Source organism: Dermacentor silvarum, chromosome 4 (genome assembly GCF_013339745.2).
Source record: "Dermacentor silvarum isolate Dsil-2018 chromosome 4, BIME_Dsil_1.4, whole genome shotgun sequence".
Classification (NCBI taxonomy): Eukaryota; Metazoa; Arthropoda; class Arachnida; order Ixodida; family Ixodidae; genus Dermacentor; species Dermacentor silvarum.
The window spans coordinates 33,563,820-33,587,437 of NC_051157.2; the positions used below are offsets into that span (position 1 = coordinate 33,563,820).

Sequence of the window (23,618 nt, forward strand, 5' to 3'; positions counted from 1 at the left end):
AGCGTGCTTGGGCAAGAGGTTGGCTATTCTGATTGAGTTGTACTATAGACATAGCTTTAGTAACTTTAATATTGCTGATTCTGACTGGAGTGCGGTATTATGCGTAATTCTCTGGCATATACTTTGCTTTTTCACTAAATTTCGAGAACAATGTTTGTAGACCAGGTGCATGTCGAGAAATACGTTTACCTCCAACAACCAGGGGGCGTTTTGGTAATCGAAGAACTGGCTATCGTTGGCTATATTGGCATGGCTGGCACGTGGCTTCTCTACATATTCGACATCGGTATGATGAGCCCTTATCTTTTACTCTTACAGCCATTTTTTGTCTTTAAAGGTGCGTGTCAGCTTTACCATGTGACTGGTTACTGACTCGTGTTGTTGCTATTCACGAGAAGGAAGACCGGCTACTCGAAGAAAACTAGTCGACCAATTTAATTAACTTCTACCAGCTACAAATTGTTAGAACATGTCATCGTGCACCTTATCACGGATTTTCTTGAATCTAACATAATTTGCTATCAGAGTTTCAACGTGAATTTCGCAAGCGTTTGCCTACAATCACTCAGCTTGTGTCTAGCATTCATGAAATTACCTTAGCTCTCGGCGCGGCCAGTCAGATACAATTTCTCTCGATTCCACTAAGGCTTTCGATCGCGTGCCACGCGGCAAATCTTTCAATAAACTCGAATGTTTTGGACTTCCTGCTATCATGATTTGTTGAATAAAATTTATTTGTCACTCATGCAACGGTTCGTTGGAGTTGGCGGCTACTCTTTGAACTGGTTGCTTGTCTCGTGCGATTTTACTCAGGGAAATATTCTCGAACCCATTATTTTAATGAGATTAGCATTCTTAGGATAATGCATACACTTTCCGGTAACTGTGCAAGCATCTAACCGTTTTTCTTTCACTCCAGCTTGGGTCACTGGGTATATGCCGCTGTTCAAGGACAAAAACGTATTTTTTTTTATCCGGTGATGAGCGGAATCGAACCCGCGTCAAATATATTCACACGCGCTACTGCGCGGACTTCACGGCGGTGACGCCAGATGGCTCAGCGTGTCCAGAGATAAGCATGCATGGCATACCTGATTTGCACTGCACAATGTCCCATCTCAGAGGCGTGGAAACGCTCTAAGGCAGTCCTGATACCGAAGCCAGGCAAGCCGTCCAGCCTGGATGACTTGCGGCCCATTTCCCTCGCATCCTGCGTTGGCAAGGTGATGGAGCATGCGTTCCTCACCCGTGTCAACTACCACCGCGAGGACACTGGAGCCTACCCACCCACTATGGTGGGCTTCCGATCACACCTCTCCACTCAAGATGTTATGCTCCAGCTCTACCACCAGATCATCAACGACCCAACTAGCGGCACCCGGGTCATCCTTGGCCTGGATCTGGAAAAGGCATTCGACAATGTAGCACATGCAGCAATCCTGAGCCGAATTAACAAGCTCAACATGGGCGAGCGAAGTTACAACTACATCAGAGACTTCCTGTCGCGCCGCACAGTCACCCTCGCGATCGACGGCTTGACATTCGACGAACATGCACTATAGGAAGCGCCGGCACTCCTCAAGGATCAGTCATATCCCCTCTCCTTTTCAACCTCGTGATGCTGGGTCTCCCGGCCTACCTCGACGAGACTGATGGCCTCCACCACGCCTTGTATGCAGACGACATCAGTGGCGGTCAGATAGAAGGCACCTTACAAGCAGCGGTCTCTGCAGTAGAAACCTACTTCCAAGACACGGGTCTCCGACTATATCCACTCAAATCGGAGCTGCTCCTCTACCGCCCGCGCCGCCGGCCCAAGTCTACCGGCGAATCGCGCCAATGTGAGGAAATACTCCTGTATACGCAAGACGGCTCCTGTATTCCCCGAGTCCCGAAGATACGCATCCCCGGCATGCATATGGCAGCCAACGGGTCAAACGCAGAAGCTATCCGCAAGATCGGTTACAGCGGCCAACCACCTGATCAAACACATTACGAACAAGCACAAGGGCGTGAAGGAGGAGAGCGTCATGCGCCTCATACACTCCTTCGCGATCAGTCACATTACTTGTGTGGCTGCCTTCCACAACTGGAATGTCACCGAAAAGGAGAAACTCAACATCCTTATACGCAAGGCTTACAAGATCTCCCTTGGCCTACCGGAGTCCACGAGCACTTCTCGTCTGCTAGAGCTGGGGGTATACAACACGCTTGAGGAAATCGTGGATGCGCAGAGCCTCGCAACTCAAACTTATGTCCCTGACAGCCACGGGTCGGTACATCCTGCAGAAACTCGGCTTCAATTACCATGTCCAACACGGTCAGAAACAGGCCATTCCACCGGACATCAGCGACACGCTGATCATCACCCCTATCCCTAGAAACATGCACCCCGAACATAACGGGGGCCGACGCCAGGCCCGTGCCAATGCACTGCTGCGCTCCTTTGGTGGGAAGACGACTACGCGCTTCGTAGACGCGGCAGAATACGCACAAGAACACCGGTTCACTGCGGTAGTCGTAGACGTTAACTCCCGGCTTACGCACGCGTGTAGTGTCAGCACGGAACACCCAGAAACAGCGGAAGAGGTTGCGATTGCGCTTGCGCTTACCGACCCCCTTTGCGAGGTAGTTCTTAGCGTTGGTTCTTAGCGACTCACAATCCGCAGTTCGTAACTACGCGAGGGGGCGCATTTCCTCCGAAGCTCTTCAGATCCTAAGGAAAGCTGGTCGATAGCACTTCGATAGCACCGCGATCATGTGGTTCCCAGCGCACGTCGCCTCCCCCACCAACAAGGCCCCCCCTAACTTGAAATAGGTGGCACACCGCTGTGCGCGAGAACTGACCCGCCGCGCAGAGTCAGAGACACCCTCTTACTGTTCGGACCTCCTGGTGCGAAACACGCGAGAACGCTTAGTCAGATATAACGACATAACCAAGCACTACCAGTTAGGTAGGAGGATATTGCCCCCACCTCACCCCAAACTGAAACGTCGCCAAGCAGTCGTCTGGCGACAACTGCAGCAGACACACACCTTCCCAGTCCGGTGCGACTGCGGCACATTTTCCCCGCGCAATACCCGAGTGCTCTTTGCAAGTTATGTCAGGCAACTAGAGCGACACTCTCGCACATGTTGTGGGAGGGTCCTGTTATAGCAGCGAAAATGGCAGTAGCTCCGGAGGCTATTGCGTCGAAGTGGATCGCCGCTCTGCGCAGCTCCAACCTCAAGACACAAGAGTGGGCAGTCCAGCGGGCCCGGGAGGCGGCGACGAGGCAAGGCCTCGAAGTCCCCTCATAGGAGACCTGAGCCCGGGTCGTTAAACTTCGCCGGATTTTAATAAAGTTGTTTCCATCCATACCTGATTAACTCAAGCAGGCTAGATGACCATTTGTCACCGCCCCGTTTCAAAGGAGATGACAGCAAATCATCATCATAAGCGTTAGAGAAGCCCGGCTGCAATACAGGCCTCATGCATGACGCGTTTGTCGCATTGACGTCAACAGTCACCCTGAGGTGGTTCCTGCCCGAATTTACAATAATGTAAACTAGTGGTATAAGTCTATAAGAACAACTATTAACTGAGATGCCCCTATCCGGTTATTTGCGGCTAGCAGTACACAAGGCGACCGAGATCCGGAACGAGTGTGTGAAAACCTCGCAATTTCCTGCTCCCACGTGACCACATACTGCGCTATGACGTCACGACGAAGTATCCTCCTGGGAAACAAAACCACAAACTGGCTGTAGAAAAACTATTAAATTATTTACGATGCTCTACGGCTGGTCATCGTTTTTTTTTTTTTCTAGGGTTTAGATAGTCGAAAATATCATATCAGCACCCTTTAACCTTCTTGCGTTTGATTTTCTCTCCTTAACTTTTTCTGTTTGGTTTAATTATCACAGGAGCATCATGGTACACTGCATTGCCACCCATTCATACCTCACGGCAAATGAGGTTCCAAGTTAAGAGAGTTTTCCAGGATAAGATATAACAGTCCCAAGGGAAGATGTTAAAGTGCATAGTTCTATTTACCGGTCTTTCTAAAACTTATTAATCATATGACTGATGAGTGTTGCGTTCTGTAAAACTACTTTAGCTTTCCTAGAACGACGTTTTATGACGTGTTGAGACGTGCGCGCACGATTACGATGTTGTGTACAGGCACAAAGATGGAATGACTTGTCGAGTAATAAGTGAAGCCTCACGAATTGATAAGTTTGGCCTGGAATACGTTAGCGCTACTTACATTTCTTTGTCAAGGAACGAACTGCCTCTAACCTAGTTTGCGCATGCCTTGTATATATGGTGGTTTTGGGCATATAATTAAACCTGTGATCCGGCTCCCAATGAACCACTGTTAAAAGTTAGCGCTTGTGTGTGTTTTGCTTTCCGTCTGTCCCTGTCTCAAGTTTTCTGCGCAAAAACAACACGAAATAACAAGAAAAAATATGATACATATTGCTGAAGCGGAACTGATATAAATGGTAAACTTGGCGGTAATGTAGTTCCACTCAACGTGAAAGCTGGAGAAGTGCGAAGCAGTGATTTGCCGATGTTTCCCGTGTGTTTTTTGTAGCGTGGGCTACACTGACCGCGATTGAGCAGTTTCGCGTGGCTCCTGGAGAGCCGTGCTGCGCATGCGCGAGGAGCAGTGACGCGCTCCGCCGCCGCCGCGCGCGCCAGAGGAGTGACGTCATAGCCGTGGCAGACGCACTGGCGCCGGCGCGTGCCCAGCTGTGCGCCTTCGTTGCGCAGTAGCCAAGTCTAACGCTGCGCCGGAGCCGCTTGATAGCGCCTCTTATTTTGCGCGCATGCGCAGGTATCAGTGGGGGTATACATACAGCCTCACGCTACGTATATCCTCGCATAGCCGAGCTAAGCCACTACTAATTTTTTTCTTGTGTTTTCCTTGTGTTTATTTTGTGTTTATTTTGTTTTATCCTGTGTTTATCTTGTGTTTAGCAATCCATCATCCGTTTTGACACCTGTGCTAAGGCACAACTGGTGGGAAAACCGCCACACACATGGACCCATACCACCACGCACATGGAGCCAAAGCTTTGCTGATGATAGAAGCGATTTTAACGAATTTCTGTAAATTAATGCGCTTAGTGCTTGATTATTCCTGTCTTTTAAATTATTCTGAATCATGTTAGTTTATATTGAACCGGATTTGATCAATTCTGCACTGGTTTTGACCCTGTTTTGAACACTGTTTTTGAGCGTGATCACGCGGTAGACACCGACAGCCCGAGCCCCTGAAGTGCTCCGCACTTAAAAATATTATTTAGACAGTCTATAGAAAGTCCACTGACACTTGTCTATAAAGTTGACTGACTTTACACAAATTATATAGACAAATTTTAGAATAAAGTTGTTTCACTCTCTCACTTACACTGTGTATAGGCAAGTCTATGGACAGACTTATGGCCTTACACTTTTACATCGAGATTGTCTATAGAATATCTGTAGACAAAATGTATAGGCAGCCTAATGACTTATTGTCTTACAATTTTATCGACTATCGTCTATTGAATGTTCATATGCAAATATCTATAATATTTCTATGTATTCTTTATAAACATATACTCACACTTATTATTGACTATTGTTTACAGGATGTCGATACACAAGCTCTACAGAATGGTTTGTAGATATTATATAGACTATCTAAGTCTATTTTTGTGAGAGTAATAATTACACACCAGAAAAGGACAACGATGGCTTCACATATACCTTTGGCAGCGATAAAAAGGGAAAAAAAAAAAAAAAAAAACAGGCATCATCCTCTCCGACTAACTTCAATGCGGCTCAGAGCATCATTTGTTAACGCAAGGCCGCAGTTTACCTTTTCTATGTGAGCTGGTCCATTGTTGGCGACCATGACCACGACCCTGACGTCAAATAGAACTCCACCGACAACGGAGATAACGCGGTTGCGGATGCAACCTGCGGATTAAGAGCCGCATAAACAAAGTTTATTGTGTGCTCTGCCATCCATAATGATTTCGATCTCCTGCTGACACTTCCACACTTCGTTATGAACCAAACGCAGCGCGCTGTCCTTGCAGATTTCAACGTCAGCGGAGTGTAAGCAATGTTACGTGACGAAGGTTAACGCAGGTAGGTAAGCGCTCAATGATAAGAGAGAGAGAGAGAGAGAAAAGTTTAATGATACGAAATGCAGAGAGGTCTGCCTGATGTACATTCCTCTAGCCAGCTACTCTGCGTTGGGGGAAGGGGAAGAGGGAAAGAAAGAGTGAAGAAAGAGGCGCGTGATGGGTGCCGATCACGAGAAAAGGAGGATGTAAACCATATAGCAAGCAATTTGGTCTACTCAAAGCCTACAGTCCAGGCCCGTACATTTTAAAAAGTCCAGTAACGCCTATTTGGACTTAAAACTCGATTTAAACGTCTGGCCAAGGGCCTAAATTAACGTCCTCCGACAACGGTGAGCTGTCGAGCCGCGGAATTGGTCATTGCTCTATTTTTGCCGCCCTTCCACGTACTGAGGGCGGTGACACAGCACATGGCCTATAGTCTCATTCACATTGCGAAACGATAAGTGCTATATAGTACCGTAGAGCACATCGTCTTTCCTTTATTCCTTGCGGCTAATCCTGCCAAATTAAAAAAAAAAAAGCATCGCTGTAGCTGTTTACAGAATCACTGCCTAAAATTTCGAATACGTATTGTACGTACTACAGCATCGATTGCACTTTCGTTTAGAACGCGAATATTCCTGCAGTTCTTTACTTTTGGATTTTAGTGCTTTGCCACAACATCTACAGGTTCGTGGACATAGTTTCGATTTCTTTCTTTGTGGCAGTAAAGGGGCATTTAAGAGGAATAACAGGTTAACATGGTCAGGTTTTAACGACATGTGCAGGTCGCGCCATCTTTCGATGGCAGCCGTGTGCCTCACCGTAACTGAATGGGGAAAATAGGAAAGAAAAGAAGTCTATCTCACGAACAAAATCGGTAATCGGAAACGACTCGCGGTTATACGCGTACATACTAGAGACCTACTGGGCCATTCCGGGGAAATTTTAATCTATATTATTGTTCATGCCTTTTCAGTTTCTTGCACTTTTTGGTTATATATATTTTTCTACAAGTAGGGTTACTTTTGTGCTACGCCTTGTTAGTACAAGATGATGCTCGGTACTAGGAGGAACCCATGCGTGCGTTGTTCTGAATGCGAGCGTTCCTACGCATAGGAAGGAACGCGACTTGAGTAAGTACGCGAAGCAAACGCGGCAGTTTTTATCTGTAGTGTGCGCTAGAGTCGCGTCTAGAACGTCTAGAGCAGGAGAAGGATAAGCTATAGCTAAGCGGGTTGGGAAGCCGGGAAAGGAACTCAAGATCGAACAGATGCAGAGGAAGGCGGTAGAGGATAAGCTAGCCAACGTAGAAATTAAGCTGAGGGCCACCATTCCACAAATCAATGGTGAACGCTTCGATGCGAGCACGGCGACCGGGGCTGGCTCGCATCGAAGCAGGTAAGGAAGCCAAAACTACCACGCCGGAAAGGAGTGGCGGACACGTCAGTGATGGTCACGAAGGAGCTACCACTAACGTGCCGGCCACGAAAGACAGCAAAGCGAAGGGTGAGGATGAGACGGAGAAGGAGGGGGGAGGGGGGGCATAGCGGCCTCAGGTGTAGCTTTCGGCGGCGAGGAGGAGGAGGAGAAGCGTCGAGTAGTCTTTGTTGGCGATTCAAACATGCGAAAAGTAGAACCGGTGATAATAGAGAGGGTAGGTGCAGGCGACCGAGTCCAGATTAGCGCTCTTCCGGGGAAACCGATGAAGGAAGTGATAGCGAAAGCCAAGGAACACGTGTGGGACACAGTGGAGGAGAGACACCTATAGTGGTGATAATGGGGCGGAGTGACTGACGTACTGCAAAGACGGGGAACAGGGACCGCGAAGCAAATAGCCGAAGAGGTTACCGACCTGCGGAATGTTCCAAAGGAAGGGCAAATCGCAGTGTGCATGGTGCCGGAGGTTGAAAGGCAGGGGTATGCAATTGAAGTGACAGTGTTTGCAGTGAACAGGGAAATTTGGACGCTAGCTAAGGCAACGAGTTTTACGGTCATTGACATCAACCGAGAAGTGCACCGAACAGGCCGCGAAGGCGCTTGTGTGCGTGACGGGATACATTTTAGCGCTAGTGCGGCAACACCGGTTGGACGTTGATTCGCGGCACGGGCAGTAGCTTTTTTAGGCGGGCCCCGGGCAATCCGGAAGGAAGATAAAGTATTGAATGTAGCGATGCACCAGCAGACGGCAGAATTAGACCACAAGAAGTTAAGAAAAGGCGTACAAAGGATAAGAACAGAGAAGGTAAAGTTTGTTACATAAACATGCAGTGTGGTCGCAAGCAGGCAAGATGGCTGGAAATTCAAACGCAGCTGAATGACGAAGCTGTTAGCGTGTACGCCTTGATCCGAAACGCATCTACGAGATTTGGAGCAGCCGCCTGTTACTGACAATTTTGTACGGGAAGGGTGCAACAGAATGACTGAGTCAAGGAAAGGCGGAGGCGTAGGCATGCTAATTAGGCGCGGTATGAAGTGGCAAATGGTAAAAGAGACATGTAAGGAGTATTTATGGATTAGCGGCACATGGGAAGGCAAAAAGACATTGGTTGGAGTAGCTTACCTACGGACAGGTAGTGATAGCAGAGATAAAAGTAAAGGATTGGTTGATTGCATTATAAGCGATATTAAGGAGTTCAAGAAATAGGGCCAGGTGATATTAGCAGGAGATATGAATGTGCACATGGAGGACTTAGACAAATATACTGATTACAACGGTCCTCTAGTGCTGGATCTGTGCGATGAACAGAACCTTATAGTAGTTAACAGGGAGAATAAGTGTCATGTACAGGTAACGCGGCAATGCGGAAATAGGCAGGTCATGTATCGATTACATCTTAGTCTCAGAAACTGTTTACGAGCGACTAGACCAATTGATGATACATGAACGTGGAAAAGATTACCTGGGTAGCCATCATAAAACGTTTAACCTCAAAATATGGGAAAGATACTAACGCGAAACATGAACCACTAGCATCAGAACTTCTAAAAACAAAAGAAAAGCAAATAACAGAAATTGGAAGAAAAAAAAACTGAGTAGAAAATGGAGGCGTTTCCTACAATTCTGGGAATATCAGAAACTGGTAGACGTTATGCAGCAGGAGATAAGACAGACACGGCAAAAAAAAAAAAAAAAATGTTGGATTGGAAAGAGGAAACCACGTATTTGGTGGAACAAGGAAACAAATCAAGCTATAAAAGGGTGTGAGGAGGCGTCTAGGGATCATCGAGAAGCGAAAAAGCAGGGATTACACGGAGAAGTGCTCCTTATAGGAAATACCGAGAAAAGTGTAGCGAGTGAGCTCATGCGAGAGAAAATTAAATGCACAAGTGAACATTGGGTGCATAACATTCGCAAGAGAGAAAGAGAAAGAAAGGAAAAGAAAGACAAGGAGGTTAGCCGGTGTAAATACCGGCTTGCTACCCTGTACTGGGGAAAGGGGTAAAGAGAATAAAATGTGATAGAAGAAAAAAAAATTGAAGTAAGAAAATTGGCGCAATAACGCGACCCTACGCGCTACAACGCTCAAAGCCGTTCGCACAATTCACAAGCCCTTAAAACTTCAGCAGAGCCCTTAAGGCCTTGAGTGCCGAAGCCCGTCTAGACCAGTGTTCTAAAACTTTTTGCGAATGTTATCCTCTGTGACTGTCCCCGCGACTGCGCTTGAAAAACTGGACAATAACATTCGCAAAAAAGACAAAGGCGCACCAAAGATTTTGAAACCATGTAAGAGCACTCGGAGGTTCAACTAAAAATTCGCAAACGGCTATAAGGAATGAAGACGGTAACAACTACGACGGAGATGATGCGCTGCGGTACATCAGAGACGTTATTGGGGATAACTTCCGCACTAAAGAAAGCGTAGTTCAGAGCCAAACAAATCCAGCAATAACAGAGAAGCCTGAGATATCAAAATTTAGCATAGAAAACCTTTACTGCAAAAAGCAGAAAATGCCCTAATAACACCGCCGCAGGAAATGTAATGAAGTGGTGGAATTTCAACCTAAACCAAGGATGTCCTCTGTCGCCATTGTTGTTGACGCTTTATGTTAAGGGCATATAAAAACGACAGGAAAACATTGAATTAGGGTTTGGCTTATCATACATGCGGGATTGGACAAATGGTGCAACAGGAGGTCCCCGGACTGATGTATGCGGACGACATACTGCTACTAGCGGACAATGCAAGAGATTTACAGACATTTGCGAATATGTGTGGCAACGCAGCGACAAGTCTAGGCCTTAAGTTTAGCCCAGAAAAATCTGGAATTATGATCTTTAATGAAGAGACTAGTAATTACGTGGTGTGAATTCAATAACAAGTCATAACCACAGTCAAGCAATATAAATACCTCGGCGTATACATAAACGAAGGAAAGACTTACTCAAGCAACCACCAAGATAATGCGAAAATAAAGGGGAAGCGGAATGCAGCAATAATGAAACACAGAGCACTGTGGGGCCACAATAAGTATGAGGTGGTGCGTGGAATTTGGAAAGGAGTAACGGTGCTGACGCTAACGTTCGCAAATGCCATTCTATGCTTAAAATCGGATATCTATATTTTCGGGGTTGGAAGTTAACCAAAGATCGATAGGCCGGTTGGCTTTGAAAGCCCACGGCAAAACCACAAATGAGGCAGTGCAGGGTGACATGGGTTTTGCCCCGTTTGAAGTCAGAGAAGCGCAGAGCAAAATTAGTTTTGAAGAAAGACTCAGAAACATGGATGGAAATAAATGGGTAACTAAATTGCGCAAGTATCTGTACCAGGAAAGCATGGAACCAGAATGGAGGAAGAGGTCAGGAAAGTTGGCAACCAAGTACAGGGTAATTGAAAGTGTAAACAGAGAAGCAGGAGTCGTCAGAAAGAAAGTGAGAGAAACAGAGACAGTGAATTTTAGGGAAAGTGTGGAAACAAGAAAGACCATGGAGATTTACACGAGTGGGAAAAAAGAAATTAGACGGGAAAATTTGTACAATAACACAAAGGGCAGTGCCTTGCTATTTGAGGCTCGAGCCAGTCGCCTAGGACCAAAACATACCGGAGCAAATATTAGGAACTAGATGAGGCATGTGTAGGCTGCAACAAAGATCCGGAAACCACTCATTTATCCAGCAGCCGTGACACAGCACATCCTAATGGACTGCGAAGGGATTCACCCAGTGAGACCCGTAGGTAACGTACACCTTCCAGAAGCGCTTGGATTTAAAGTGGACGGGAGCATCAACCGGTCAGCAGTCGAGATAAGCAAGAGACGTTTAGAGTATTGGTGGTAAAAAAAAAAAAGCAGGGATGAGATTGATACGACTGGATTCCTTACAGGCATAGGTAGCGGTACAAGGTAGGTAGATAAGTTTTGACGAAGAGAAAGAAGATTAAATAGATGCACACAAAAATGCTAGAATAAAAACATGTATAGCATACCTCACTAACGCAAGCAGGCTAGGTGACTATTTGCCACCGCCCCATTTCGAAGGGGATGCTAATAAAACATCATCATCATCATCATCATCATCATCATCATCATCATCATCATCACCGAAATTCTGGGGATGGCTGTATTGAGAAATACACTTCTGGGATACCGAAAATGTATCTTACCGCTATATAGGAGGCTTGGTAAGCCATTACCAAAAAAAAAAAAAAAGAGAAAAAAAAAAACGCAGAAAACAAAAGACGCGTGGTGACGCCGTTTTGAAGTTCGCGCATTTACTTCTCGTGACGTCATGCATTTTTAAAGCGTCTGCTCAAAACTTACTAACAAATAGATTTCACAAGTTTCACTACGCCACCGCTGTCGCAAAGCATGCCGGTAGCAGTTGCCCTAGCTCAGCTGGCTGCAGGGCAGCTATGTTAAGAAGCGTGACATCAAGAGGCGGGGAGCTGAGAATAAATACGTATATTCTACAATGGAGAACCAGCGCTGGCCAGCAGGTACTGTATCATACTGCTACCGTCCGATGGGGAGGCCGCGAAAATGGCAAGCCATTTTGAATGATAACAGACGCGCGCCTTTGTCAACGTTTGTTACAGTGCCCGCTCCGTCCAACCAAGCGCGCTGTCCATGGCCATGCGCGTGTCGTGGAGCATACGTTCTAGCGCGTCGGTACCCTTATCGGTGCCCAGTCAGGTCAGGATCCAGGCACGAGTACCTGAAGACAAGCAGTGACGAAGTTTCTGACGCGAAGTGGCAGCATGTGTGCTTCTGAAAAACTGTTTGCTGTTGGCACGCGAAGTTTCATCGCTGGCTGTCCATGGGAATGGGGTCGAGGATACGCACTCCCCCACTTACCCCTAAAATTCACTGGAAAAATCCTCAACGGCACTGTCCTTGATCGGCATTCCCCCTCAGTGCTACCGCCCGAGTAGAGCGGGGCAGCGGCGAGGGCTATACGGCGCCGGCCGGCAGGCGCGCTGCGCATGTGTACGCTCCGAGACTGGTGAAATCGGGACTTTTCGTTATAAAGAAAGCATTTCGTTATAAAGAAAGCACTTCGTTATAAAGAAACCATTGACTCGACCTAGAAAGTTTCGAGTTTCGTTTTGGTAAAAAAAAGAAAGTGGATCGAACAACAGCGCATTTTTACGGCAAGTTTGATGGCGCATATCTCAAAACTGGCGTCATTCCGGAAATGCATTCCAAGTGGATCCGCCTTGCAAACCCACCGGCTACAATTCGTAGATTACAAACGTGCCGTAAAGTAATTAATGCAATGGACAATTAGCGGAGTTTTGTTAATTAGTTGAATATGTGTTTCGATTTCTCGAGCAAGTAACGTCCACCTCTCTGAATAATCCAGCTCAAGGACTACAATTATGTAATCTGTAACAGTCCATCTTTAAAAATTCCATAAAGCTCAAAAATAATCATTCTGTAGAGATCTTTTACCAGATCATCCGCATTTAGAACGTGGTCCGCGGGGCTCGTATATTCGTGTCTGCATGACGAAATTATTATTATTATTATTATTATTATTATTATTATTATTATTATTATTATTATTATTATTATTATTATTATTATTATTATTATTTGGTTTGTACACATATAACACAAGGACATGAAGGAAATAGGGAGGGAGCAGCAGGACGAAAGCGGCGAAACACCCAATAGTGCAGTGCGGTGGTCGCCTCCTCCTGTAATTTTTTCCCGCTTCTTGTCACCTTAATCACCTCATCAGAAGAAACAAGCTTGCAAACTATACCTGATGATCTAGCGCTGTGTCAATATCGCCGCTATAGCACCGTGGGTTATTTATTATATAGCAGCAAAGAACTTACTTGGTATACGTGGACAAGTATACTGCCTAGGGAGTTTTAGGGCCCCAGCTGGGACAGAAGTGAGACCGCAATCCGAGTCGTGAATGCCCTGCTGTTATATAGCAATGAAAGGGGCTACTTGGTGCACGTTCGTTATTATGCTGCGCAGAGTATTCTTTGCTGCCCAGCCGTGGCTGCGCATTACCGTTCGCGCGGCTGAGCGCGTACACCGGCCGCGCCCTCTCTTGGAGGTAATCTCCGGCGGGTGTGAGTGTTCGCGGTCGCCAAGTGAAATCTGTTAATGTTTGCTATGCACGCGTGACACCATGTTTGTTAATTTAATCAGTAAGCGAATGTTTACTGCAATTTATACAGACGATAAAACTAGGTACCTTACTTCGTGTAGTGCTTTGCTATCGCTATCAATGCTTCGCCTTTCGGGCGATACTGCAACTTTTTCTTTAGTTTTGTCATCTCCTCCTCCTGTATTCTTTTCCTCTTCATGTAATCTCAAGCACCTCGTCTGAAGTAGCAAGCCCTGCATATAGCAGGGCTGACATCTTCGGCTTCCATTAAACTCTCTCTCTCTCTCTCTCACTGCAGGCTGCTGCGAGCAAGGCTGCGCGGATTTGTTGCGGCATTCATGTATCGATCGATTATCACGCAATATCTGCGAGTAGTACCCTTGAAAGTCAAGACCCAAACAACCAGATTCATTGCAAAAACAAAACAAGAAACGAAAAACAAAGGCATAGAACAAAAAGAAAGCCGCATATATAGTCGGCGCAGCAAATAAAGCTTTATAGACGTGCAGTAGATGCGAAAAGTACGGTACATAACGTAATACAACTAATCAGTTAGTTATTGCAAGCAAATGCTTTTTTTTTCTCTCGTAATTTTCTAATTGGACGACTGCCTTTCCGATAGGTATGCTGATGGTCATTCAATTATTTTTCACTAGTTAATTACTGCTTACACTAGCCCGTTACAGTTTGATCTGCAAAGAACTTGAAAATAGCGTTGCAACTTCAATCCCATAAACTTGGCGTAAATTTCAGCCTGTCCGTAAATGTATTACAGCTTACGGAATACAGGAGCCGACGGTGACGGCAGCAGCAGCACTGGTAACGCCACTTTGCGACGCTTTCGTCAACCACAACGCGTTAGAAACGTTTTTTGAGTTGCGTCATTATTCTCGTAGACGGGGCGTAAAAAGTAATAAATCCAGTACACGCAGACTATTGTTACTGCCAACGCATATGCATTAGCAGATGAGTACAACATAATTAATTGCGATAGGCTGGAACGCTAATGCAGCCAGTACGAATGTTCTCTCTCTCTCTCTGTGCGTGCGCGCGCGCGAACGGGAGAGAGAGAGAGAGAGAGGGTAAGAAAATGACGTTCCAGTGTATAGGCGCTCCTTACCGCTAACTAAATACTGTACGTTAGCTGCATGCATGCGGTTGCAAGGCGGTTTACTTCGGCCCTTTGCTGCGTGCAGTTCAATGCTTGGCGAAAATCTGAGGATTCAGTATACAAGCTCCATCCACAAAACCACAGCGCAGCTTCCCTGTCTGCTTCCGTGCTTCAAAACGTAATACCTGAGCGACATCGGTATTGAAAGACCTCCACCACAGCCTTGACGTCACGAATATGAGCGAACGTAATTCGCCGGCGCATCTATACAAATTCTTTGGACAGCGGTGTGTCTGCCATTGTACTCTTCGCTTGTCACCAAGGAGGTTTGGTTGCCACCGACTACACTCGCCTACTTGAGGGAGAATTGTGGCGTGTGCCATTCTTCTTGAGGGAGAAAACCACACTCCTGCAGAGTACAGGCTGTGTGTCTAAAACGAACAAAGACGCCACATTATTTCTTTTTTTTTTTTCCTTCCGACATCCCAGAGCGAAAGCATGTATAGTCGTGAGGAGTCTCTGGATTTGGTCGCGCTATGCATGGCTTCGTCTAATGTGCGCCTAAATGCCCGGTACTCGCTCGCCTTAGCGGTTTCACCTTGATCATAACACAGCCGCCGGGACATGCATTAAAGGCGTGTCCTCGAGCACAACAGCAGCACAACGCCTGAGGCTGTGCGCTATCAAGGCGTGTCATATCACGACCAGACAAGAAACATGCTCGTAAATGGTTGAGCGCGTGTCACACGACGGCAGCGTACGGGTAGTCGAGTGCACTGTCGTCTCCACCTCGTTCGCGAGCTTCGATATGACCCTGTAACGTCCGTTCCCAAAGACTCTATACAGCTGCTTCGCTGTGATAGGCACGTAAAGGCGGCAACGCCGACTGCATTCAGTCATACACGCACTGCATGTCATTGCTGACAACGCTTCGACGCGACATCGAAGAGATCCCGACGCTCTTGGCCGTGTCGACTGCATCAGTCAACCCTTGTGGTGATACGCGGCTGTTTGAAATGGTGACGAAAGGGCGCAGCTGTTACATTTCTTTACTCCTTTAAATAATCGAAATGTCTCTTAATGTGACGGCATAACCACTGAAAGTAAAAGTGGAATCGTCGTAGCCGCGAACACTTCATACATGTTATCAGTTTCAGGCATACTGCAGAATAACTTATTAACTGCACGTAGCAATAAACAAAAATTAAGTCACTGAATGACATCATATAAACAGATAATTATAAACTTTGCAGCAATATAGGTATTCTTCTTCTTTCTGGGGTTTTACGTGCCAAAACCTGTTCATATAGAGATATAAAAGTTGTTAAGATAAATCATGCTGTGATCTGTTCTTGTTTATGATGTACACAACTATGTTTCTGCATTAGTACCGGTGGCGACGCTGCCCTGAACCTCTCGCACAAGCTCGCCGTGACGTCATGGATATCGAAAGCTTCTATTCGGGTCTAGTTAATTGCTAAAAATAAACTATACTGCATTAAAAAAAAGGAACAAGGGCTCAACCTAGGAAGTTTCGAAAACTTTTACTGCGTCACAATGGCCCGAATACATAAGAACTACGTAGGAACCTGTGACGTCACACTCACATACCAACCTTGCGGTTTCGGCGCGAAACTCAACAAAAGGACATCTTACTTTCTCTGCTAGTAATGAACATTTTCCTGTCCATACCCATGAATTTTGGATATTGCCCCTGCGGCCATATTTCGAACTTCACCACAATGCACCAGCGTAACTCCAATAAGCAGCATTATTAAAAAATGATTCTTCAAAAGGCCGCCCGGATTTCAACAACTTTCAGTTAGCAACAGAGTTAGAGGGTATGCCCTTCTAAGAATATGCGTATTTACGGCACTTATTAGGCACCTTCATGCTACGTTATAGTAGGGTTTTAATGCTGGCTAACATTCTGCAATGTCGCAGCGTAGACTCCGCGATTAAGTGCCATAAATGCGCATGATAATAGCAAGGCGTACCCTCTCGACGTTGCTAACTGAAAATTGTTGAAATTCGGACCGCCTTCTGAAATTGAAAATGCTGCTCCTTGAGTTACGCTGGTGCGCTGCGGTGAAGTACGACAGATAGCCGAAGGAGCAATGTACCAAATTCCTGGAGATGACACAAATAAAAGTTTAGTTTCGAAAGTATACTTTAGTGATATGAACTAACTTAGTATTGCCCTTTTAAAGTGAAGCTTTCCTGGATTCTTCCCCCAATTTTGGCGTCCGTTTCAAACCTCTGTCTTCTTGCTGGGAGCGCACTCCATGCTAACCACATATCCTACACCTCTGATGCATATCTAGTCAGCTCTGGTCTACTGTGGCGTTTGACTAAAGGTTGGGCGCTACATACGTCTTATTTCACTCACGTGATATAAGACGCCTGTGCATAGTAGAAAGCGATTTAAACGAGCGGAGCTCGTCAGCACGGGGTCTTTCGGCAGTATAGCAAGAGCAGATGCGTTTCGCATATACCTGGAAAAGGTACTTTCAACTACTAACCAATCAGAAAGAGGGAATTGACGTATACCATCAAACTTATATAAAAGAGACTGCAGAAGACACTGTCTCAGTTGTGAATGGCGCCCCCTTAGAAGATCCAGACAGCTGCGGAACAAGAAGAAAAGTAATGTGTAAATAAAGAGACCTGCGCATTTTGCATACCATGTGTTGTGCTTCAATGCACCGTTGTCTAAAATGGAGAAGGCTTCGCTTACATGGGCAGACATCAGGGATGTGTTCTGCCTGACTATTTAAATGTCCCTTTAATATTGTGAACGTAACATGTATGTCGCAACGCTGAGGAATGGAAAAGGCGCTGGCAAGGAAAAGCGGGAAAAAGAAATGAAACAGAAGAAAAGGCAAGAACTATCTCCGGACGGATCTCTTCAGAAAGACCGGTTTCTTCGGGGCGGGAGGACATTACCGGATCTTTGTTTAAATGACTCGAGTGACCGTTAAAGCCTCGCACGTCGCCGACTAATTTCGGGTCCTTTATCAAATGCTACTTTCAACGTCAAGTTTCGAAACTACGACTGCCCGTAGTACTGCATTTCCGCACTTTCTCGTTGGTATTCTCTACGGACGCGAGCGCGTGAGAAATCTGCGTGATCAGAAATTTGAAAGGAAAAAAAAAAAAAAAAGAGTGGCGAGGAAAAATTTTAAAAGCAACGTATTGGCACATATGAGCAAAACTGCTGCATGCGTGAAGCGCTACTTAGTCCCATGAGCTTGCTAAGAACACTATTGCGAAGGTGTCCCCCAGTGGGCGCAATTCTGAATAGCTCAAAACGCTGTAGTACACCCTCCTCGTGGTATTTGAAGGAGCATGCATACTGCACAGTTCGCCCAGAATTCTCGAACCTGCAAAGTTAAGTTACAGGCAAGGGAAACAACGGAAACCGCAGCCAATAAACTACAACAGCAAACGCGGCCACTTTCGCGCCACGCGACACATCCAGGTGGGTGCCGGCGCGTGGCACCGCCGCCCGCACGGCTGCTGGCGCCGGGTTCGCGACGGCAGCGCCCTGGTGCCGACCCAGCGGCGTGTGCCTCGGTGCCAGCGACCCCCGAAGGTCGGCCTGCGACTCACCGTCCGGATCCATTGAGACGAAACAGCTGTTCGGTGCTGTCGGCCACGGGAACGCGAGACGTGCCGCGAGCGCTTTCGCCGTGCGCCGACGGAGGGCGCGGCGGGCGGCAAGGCGCCGGCCACCTGCCTGGCTGCGCCGCCGGGGGTTGCTCGCTGCTGCCGCGGCGGAGGGAGGGAGGGGCATCTCGCGGCGGCGGCGGCGACGACGTCCGCCGCTCTCAGTAGTGGCGAGCAGCACAGCAGCAGCCATCGGCCGGCGAACCCTCCCAGCATGGCGGCTGCGGCGGCGGCGTCGCGGCCCAGCCAGCGGCGGCAGCAGGGCGCCGGATGCGGGAATACGATGTGCCTGAAGGGCCGGCGAAGGTCGTCGTCGCCTGTGCTCGTCGTCGTGGTAGTGCGCGTGTGAGTGCCTTGGATTACGCTGCCCGCGCCGACCGTGCCCGTGCGGTTCTGCGCGCGCTGATCGGCGCCTCTGTATGGTTCGGGTGAGTGGCTCCCTTCTTCGCATCGGCTTGCCCCGTACACGCACGTCAGGTGCTCGCCGCCGGCAGCCCCCCTTCGTAGGAAGGCTGCAGCCACGGCGGCGGCCGTTGACGTATACGCAGCCCGAGCTGCGTCACCTGCCTGCCTTCTCTCGCAGTCACGGGGGGGCAACGATCTCACGCGCGAACGACGACGCCTGCCTCGCGAGCTCTGGCCAGTGCGTTGCGAATCGCACCGAACTGTCAGGATCGGGCGGCTGACATTTCCCACTGAACCGTATCGCGCTGCTTGCCGCTTCGCTCGTCCAGTCCCCCGCGCGTCCGATGCCCGATGGAGGAGAACCGACGGCTTCCTTTCTTTGCTTTTTTTTTTCGCGCACCCCCCTGCGAGCTGCATTCCTCGCTACCGGCCGCACGTGTGATCACGAGCTTTACCCATGGCGGGAGATGACGTGCGCGCACTGCCTCAGCTATTTATTCGCGGACTCTGGACAACGATGCACACTTGTTACATCGCCACTTCAACGGTGGCGCGACGCCGGCCTTCAGCAGCGTCGAATTTCTCTAGCCGTCGCGCAACGTAAATTTGAAGCTAACCTAGCTCGCGGATGTGAATCCGCGCGGTTCTCTCTCGCTTGGATCGCGCAGCAGATACTCACGGAACGTCACACAAGCTCGTTTGTTGCTCGTTCGCCGTCCTCGATGACAGGACCACAGCGGATGTCGATAGCTGCATTGTGATGCCCAACGAGTGACGGATTTCCTGGGTTAGAACGCACCTGTAGCTGACTTCGTAATGGAGTCGGTGTATGCGAAACTGCCGGGAAGTGCCTAGCACTTGTGTGTAAACGTCCTGATGTGGAACATGAGACAGTAATACCCACTTTGTAGTATAAGAGAGTTGTTACAGTGACTGTTCTCACTTCTGCACGGTGTCAGAAGGTCTGCTCGAATGCGCCCGCAACACATGGCTCATTTCTTCTGCTTCGACGCAAGGTTCACAGCCAACTATGCCGAGGAGCAGCTGTACTTCAGGCACCACACCTAGTGCGTTCACTAATATCAAAGGACGCTGCATGAGATCCCTCCGCATCTTTAAAACTTAGTGAGGCAAGTTAAATACAAGCACTCAGTGAGGAGACTTTCGTGAACTCGAGGAATGATCCCGTCGGCCCATCAGCTTCGTGACGCAAGGCCTTTCTGCAGTACGATTCGATTTGGCAGCACAACGGAAGCCGCCTTCGTCAGCCGGTCTTCTCGGCAAGTGTCGTGGTTTCACGTCCGCAGTGATGGAAGGTGGGTCGCCCGACTAGACATCGCCGTAGCAGAGGTTTATCCCCACGTTGTGGTTCTTGCTGCGTTAGTGGATGCAACTTCTTTGATACCACGGAAGAAGAGCGGGTATTCCCGCCCAAGATTGGTCGCGTACGGAGAGGTGTCTCCCAACTGCGGCCGTCGGCATTTAGCCGGCGGATGCGTATCGGCGTATTCCGAGAGGGGTGCGTATCGACGCCCCGACCAACGAACTCTCCCGATATGTCGTGCTTCCTTCCGCCCGATTGCGCAATCCCTTCATACTGGAAACTTACTCGTCTTGGCCCTCCCTTTTGCTACGGCATCTCGCACAAACACAGTACAGTTGTATTCGCGGACTTGTGGCCTAGTGTTTCCTGCTTGCTGGCGCTTGGGCACAGCAGCCTATAGCCGCACTGGCCGCTGCAACATCAGTTTCGTTTAGCGCTGATGTTTATGTGCTCGCTCGTTTGACGTGTCGTTGTTTACGCTTATTCCACTTCACCGGGTGAACGGCCTGTCAGCTTTCTTTCTTTTTCTTTTTTTTTTGCATTTGTCAGCACAGTGGAAACAACGCACCGGCGTCACAGGATCTACTAACATTACCCATTAAATTGGAGTGCAGATACCATGGGCTAACAACAGGCGTGATTTGAGAGTGCCTTGTTCTGATAGGCTTGCCGTGTCATGAATTCGCCAACTGGAATGTAACCGCAGTGGCTACCAGGGGGCAGACACGATTCTGTCAGTCGCAGCTGCGGTGTGTTAGCTTTCGTGGCGGGCAGAGTCACTGCGCTCTGCCAGCGCATAGAACAGTCCATCGCATTTGCACTGTATTTTCCTGCCTCCTTTCGCAGCACCCGTCAGTCAACTTGGCCTAGCCGTCTTATGTGAGCATCGATATAGCCGAGCTGTTCCTGTAATTTACTTTCCACCGACGATCGTGTTAAGACAAGTCTCTGTCCCTACTTTCTTCCCTTTCCGCTTAGTTCAGTTGCGCTAGTGCACGGCATGGTATTTAATACATGGCACGGGGTTTTCCATTTCAGGGATTACTTTCAGCTAATAATAATACTTTATTTCGCGTCCCATTACTCCGTAATAAGTATGAACCGACTAACCCAGCAACAAGTAGTGATAATAAGCAACATCATCATTACGGAGTCCGGCCCGGCTTTCCTTGTCAGATAGATGCCCTGGCATTAACCATTGTACTATATTCTTTTTCTTTGTGCTAAAGCGCTTGCGATACGTGAGTCGTTTCGGAAGCCGAAAACAGCGCGTTTTGTTGCTGCCGCTGAATGAACTGCGTTCGCGTTTTTATTTGAGGTCTGTTCTAACGGTTGGTAAACAAAAGTAACGTACAGATCTTAAGTTTCGTGCTGGCTGGAGTAATGCAGGATGCGGTTTATCGAGTTAAGAGCATCGGCATCTTCGTCTGATATGTGAATGGAGCCGAAATTCCAGTATGTACCCGCGCGCAATCTATGCCAGAGATGAAGAAGTACTCTGCGTGTTCGCTTTCAGCCGTTTTTATGGATTATGTGAGCAGACTACACTTTGAGGAAGAACTGTACGCATGCACCCCCGAAATCCAAGTTTAGTATGGTGTTTCGGAAGCAACAAATGACGTTGCTGCTGAATAGGGATAGGTAAGGAAACCCAAATCGCGAAATAGTATAAACAGATACGAATAGGTTTCGAAAAACGAAGTGTGGACATCGTACACGTCTGGTGTCCAGCGAGGGCAGAAAGTCCACGCGTTGAGCGTGTATAGTGACAATGTAATGAATGATGTTTTGATGATTTAACTGATCCTGTAATGTGCGCTTGGCAGTGATTAGTGTGCCATCAAAATGCGACCGCCGTGTTCCGGAAACGAACCCGCGACCTCGTACTCGGCAGCAGAGCAGAGTGCCCTATCAGCTGTGTCACTTCGGCGGGTGACTTACTGGCTTGCAGATTAGTAATCACCTGTTATGTGTATCTCTTTGCCGGGCTGCCACCAAGTGATTTCGGGACTCGGTGTGCTTACAGAACACACCGAAATGCCAAGCAAGCAGGCGGGACGCTTCGTCCATCCCTTGAATCGATCACGAGGGTTGCAATGTGGGCTTGTTGGGAACGCATCTTGAATAGGTTTACGGTAGCGCGATTAAAAGAAAGGACAAAAGAAGACACACAGGAACACCACGTCGCCGTGTGTGTCCCTGTGTGTGTTCTTTTGTCCTGTCTTTTAATCGCGCTACCGTAAACCTATCCTTGAATCGAGGCACGAATGGCGATACTCGCGAAATCGTTACCTGTAGCGTCAGTGACGCTTTAGAGGTAGGGGCACCGTGTTATGGGCAGTCCCAAGGGCGCATGGTTGCGTACGCACACACCATGTCGAAACGCCGCACGCTTGCATAGCACGCCGCTGAGAAGCAAGCGATCGGCGACGAGCAAGTGCTTTTGCGAGAATACATACGGAAAAGGCACGGTCATATGTGACCGCATGGAAAAAGGGGCGTGCCCCTTGTGGTCGTTTCTGGAGAAGCGAGTCTGTTATTTTCTTTGTTGCTATTTATTCGGAGCGCCTTTCTCGGGACGTCATTGTACCTAGTCGTGAGGGATGCCAGTTTCATTCGTGTGCCAGGCGCCTCTGTCTGCCCTGCTATAAAGAGGGAGAAAAAATGTTGGCTTTTCGTTGGAGCAAAAGAAGCTAGACATCATCGGCGGAGTCCCTAGCTTCGCGGGTCTGCTTCTTTGGACGCCGCGTTAAGAGCGTAGAACAATGCCTTTATGTCAACTTTTTGTCTGCCACCGACATCAGATGATGTTAACGCACCCAGTGAGCGTGTAACATTAAAGGCGCACTCAAGAGCTACACTAAATCTGTTCGAATTGGTGACATATTTTCACTAGACTCTATGCGGATCTATTTGTCAGTAGAAAATGTTATTTACTAGCGGACGAAATGAAAGGAAGGGTTTCGAATTTCGCGTTCAATTGTAGCGTAACGCGGCTTCGTCAATATGTCGTCTCAGGTTGCATTTTCGCGTGTTAGGGCCGCTTTGGGCGCAGACAAAAGTTATCAGAACGTGCTAGGTTGAGTACTCCTTGGTTCCTTGCAAAATGAATAGTAATCCTCGTTCATCGGTAAATTGCTAACTATACACAGGGTGTTTCAGCGAACACTTTCAAAAATTATTAAAGGTTGCCTGTGGCAGATAGCACAATTCTAGTTCATGAGCTGGTCTATTCGAAGAGGCGGACATTACTTGCACAAGAAATTGAAATGCTTAATCGAATAATTATCCAAAAATCACCAATTAAATTTTTAACTAATGACCTGATGGCCCATATTGCAATTTACAAATTGTAGCCGTGGAGTTCGCAAGGCGGATCCACTTGGAACGAATTCTCGGGATGACACCAGTTTAGAGATATTAATTCCCGAACTTTG

At 47.8% G+C, this 23,618-nt stretch overlaps 3 protein-coding genes across 4 annotated transcripts in view; 1 reads left to right on the top strand and 2 right to left on the bottom strand.

Moving 5' to 3' along the window:
* LOC119449744 (uncharacterized) overlaps nucleotides 1-18,645 on the bottom strand; it is a 51,137-nt gene extending 32,492 nt beyond the window's left edge. Inside the window, exon 1 of the mRNA XM_037712990.2 lies at nucleotides 18,396-18,645. Coding sequence (XP_037568918.2) covers nucleotides 18,396-18,645 — 250 coding nt within the window. The remainder of the gene's footprint in view (nucleotides 1-18,395) is intronic.
* Nucleotides 1-23,618, bottom strand: part of LOC119449746 (peptidyl-prolyl cis-trans isomerase 7-like) — a 403,577-nt gene that overhangs the window by 181,086 nt on the left and 198,873 nt on the right. The gene's annotated exons all lie outside the window — the stretch shown is intronic.
* The window catches only part of LOC119449747 (Krueppel-like factor 3), a 128,548-nt gene continuing 123,669 nt past the window's right edge, over nucleotides 18,740-23,618 (top strand). Inside the window, exon 1 of one of the 2 annotated variants that reach the window (XM_037712996.2) lies at nucleotides 18,740-18,880. In XM_037712996.2, coding sequence (XP_037568924.1) covers nucleotides 18,872-18,880 — 9 coding nt within the window. In that variant the 5' untranslated portion in view covers nucleotides 18,740-18,871. The remainder of the gene's footprint in view (nucleotides 18,881-23,618) is intronic. The other variant, XM_037712997.2, reaches the window with a different exon arrangement.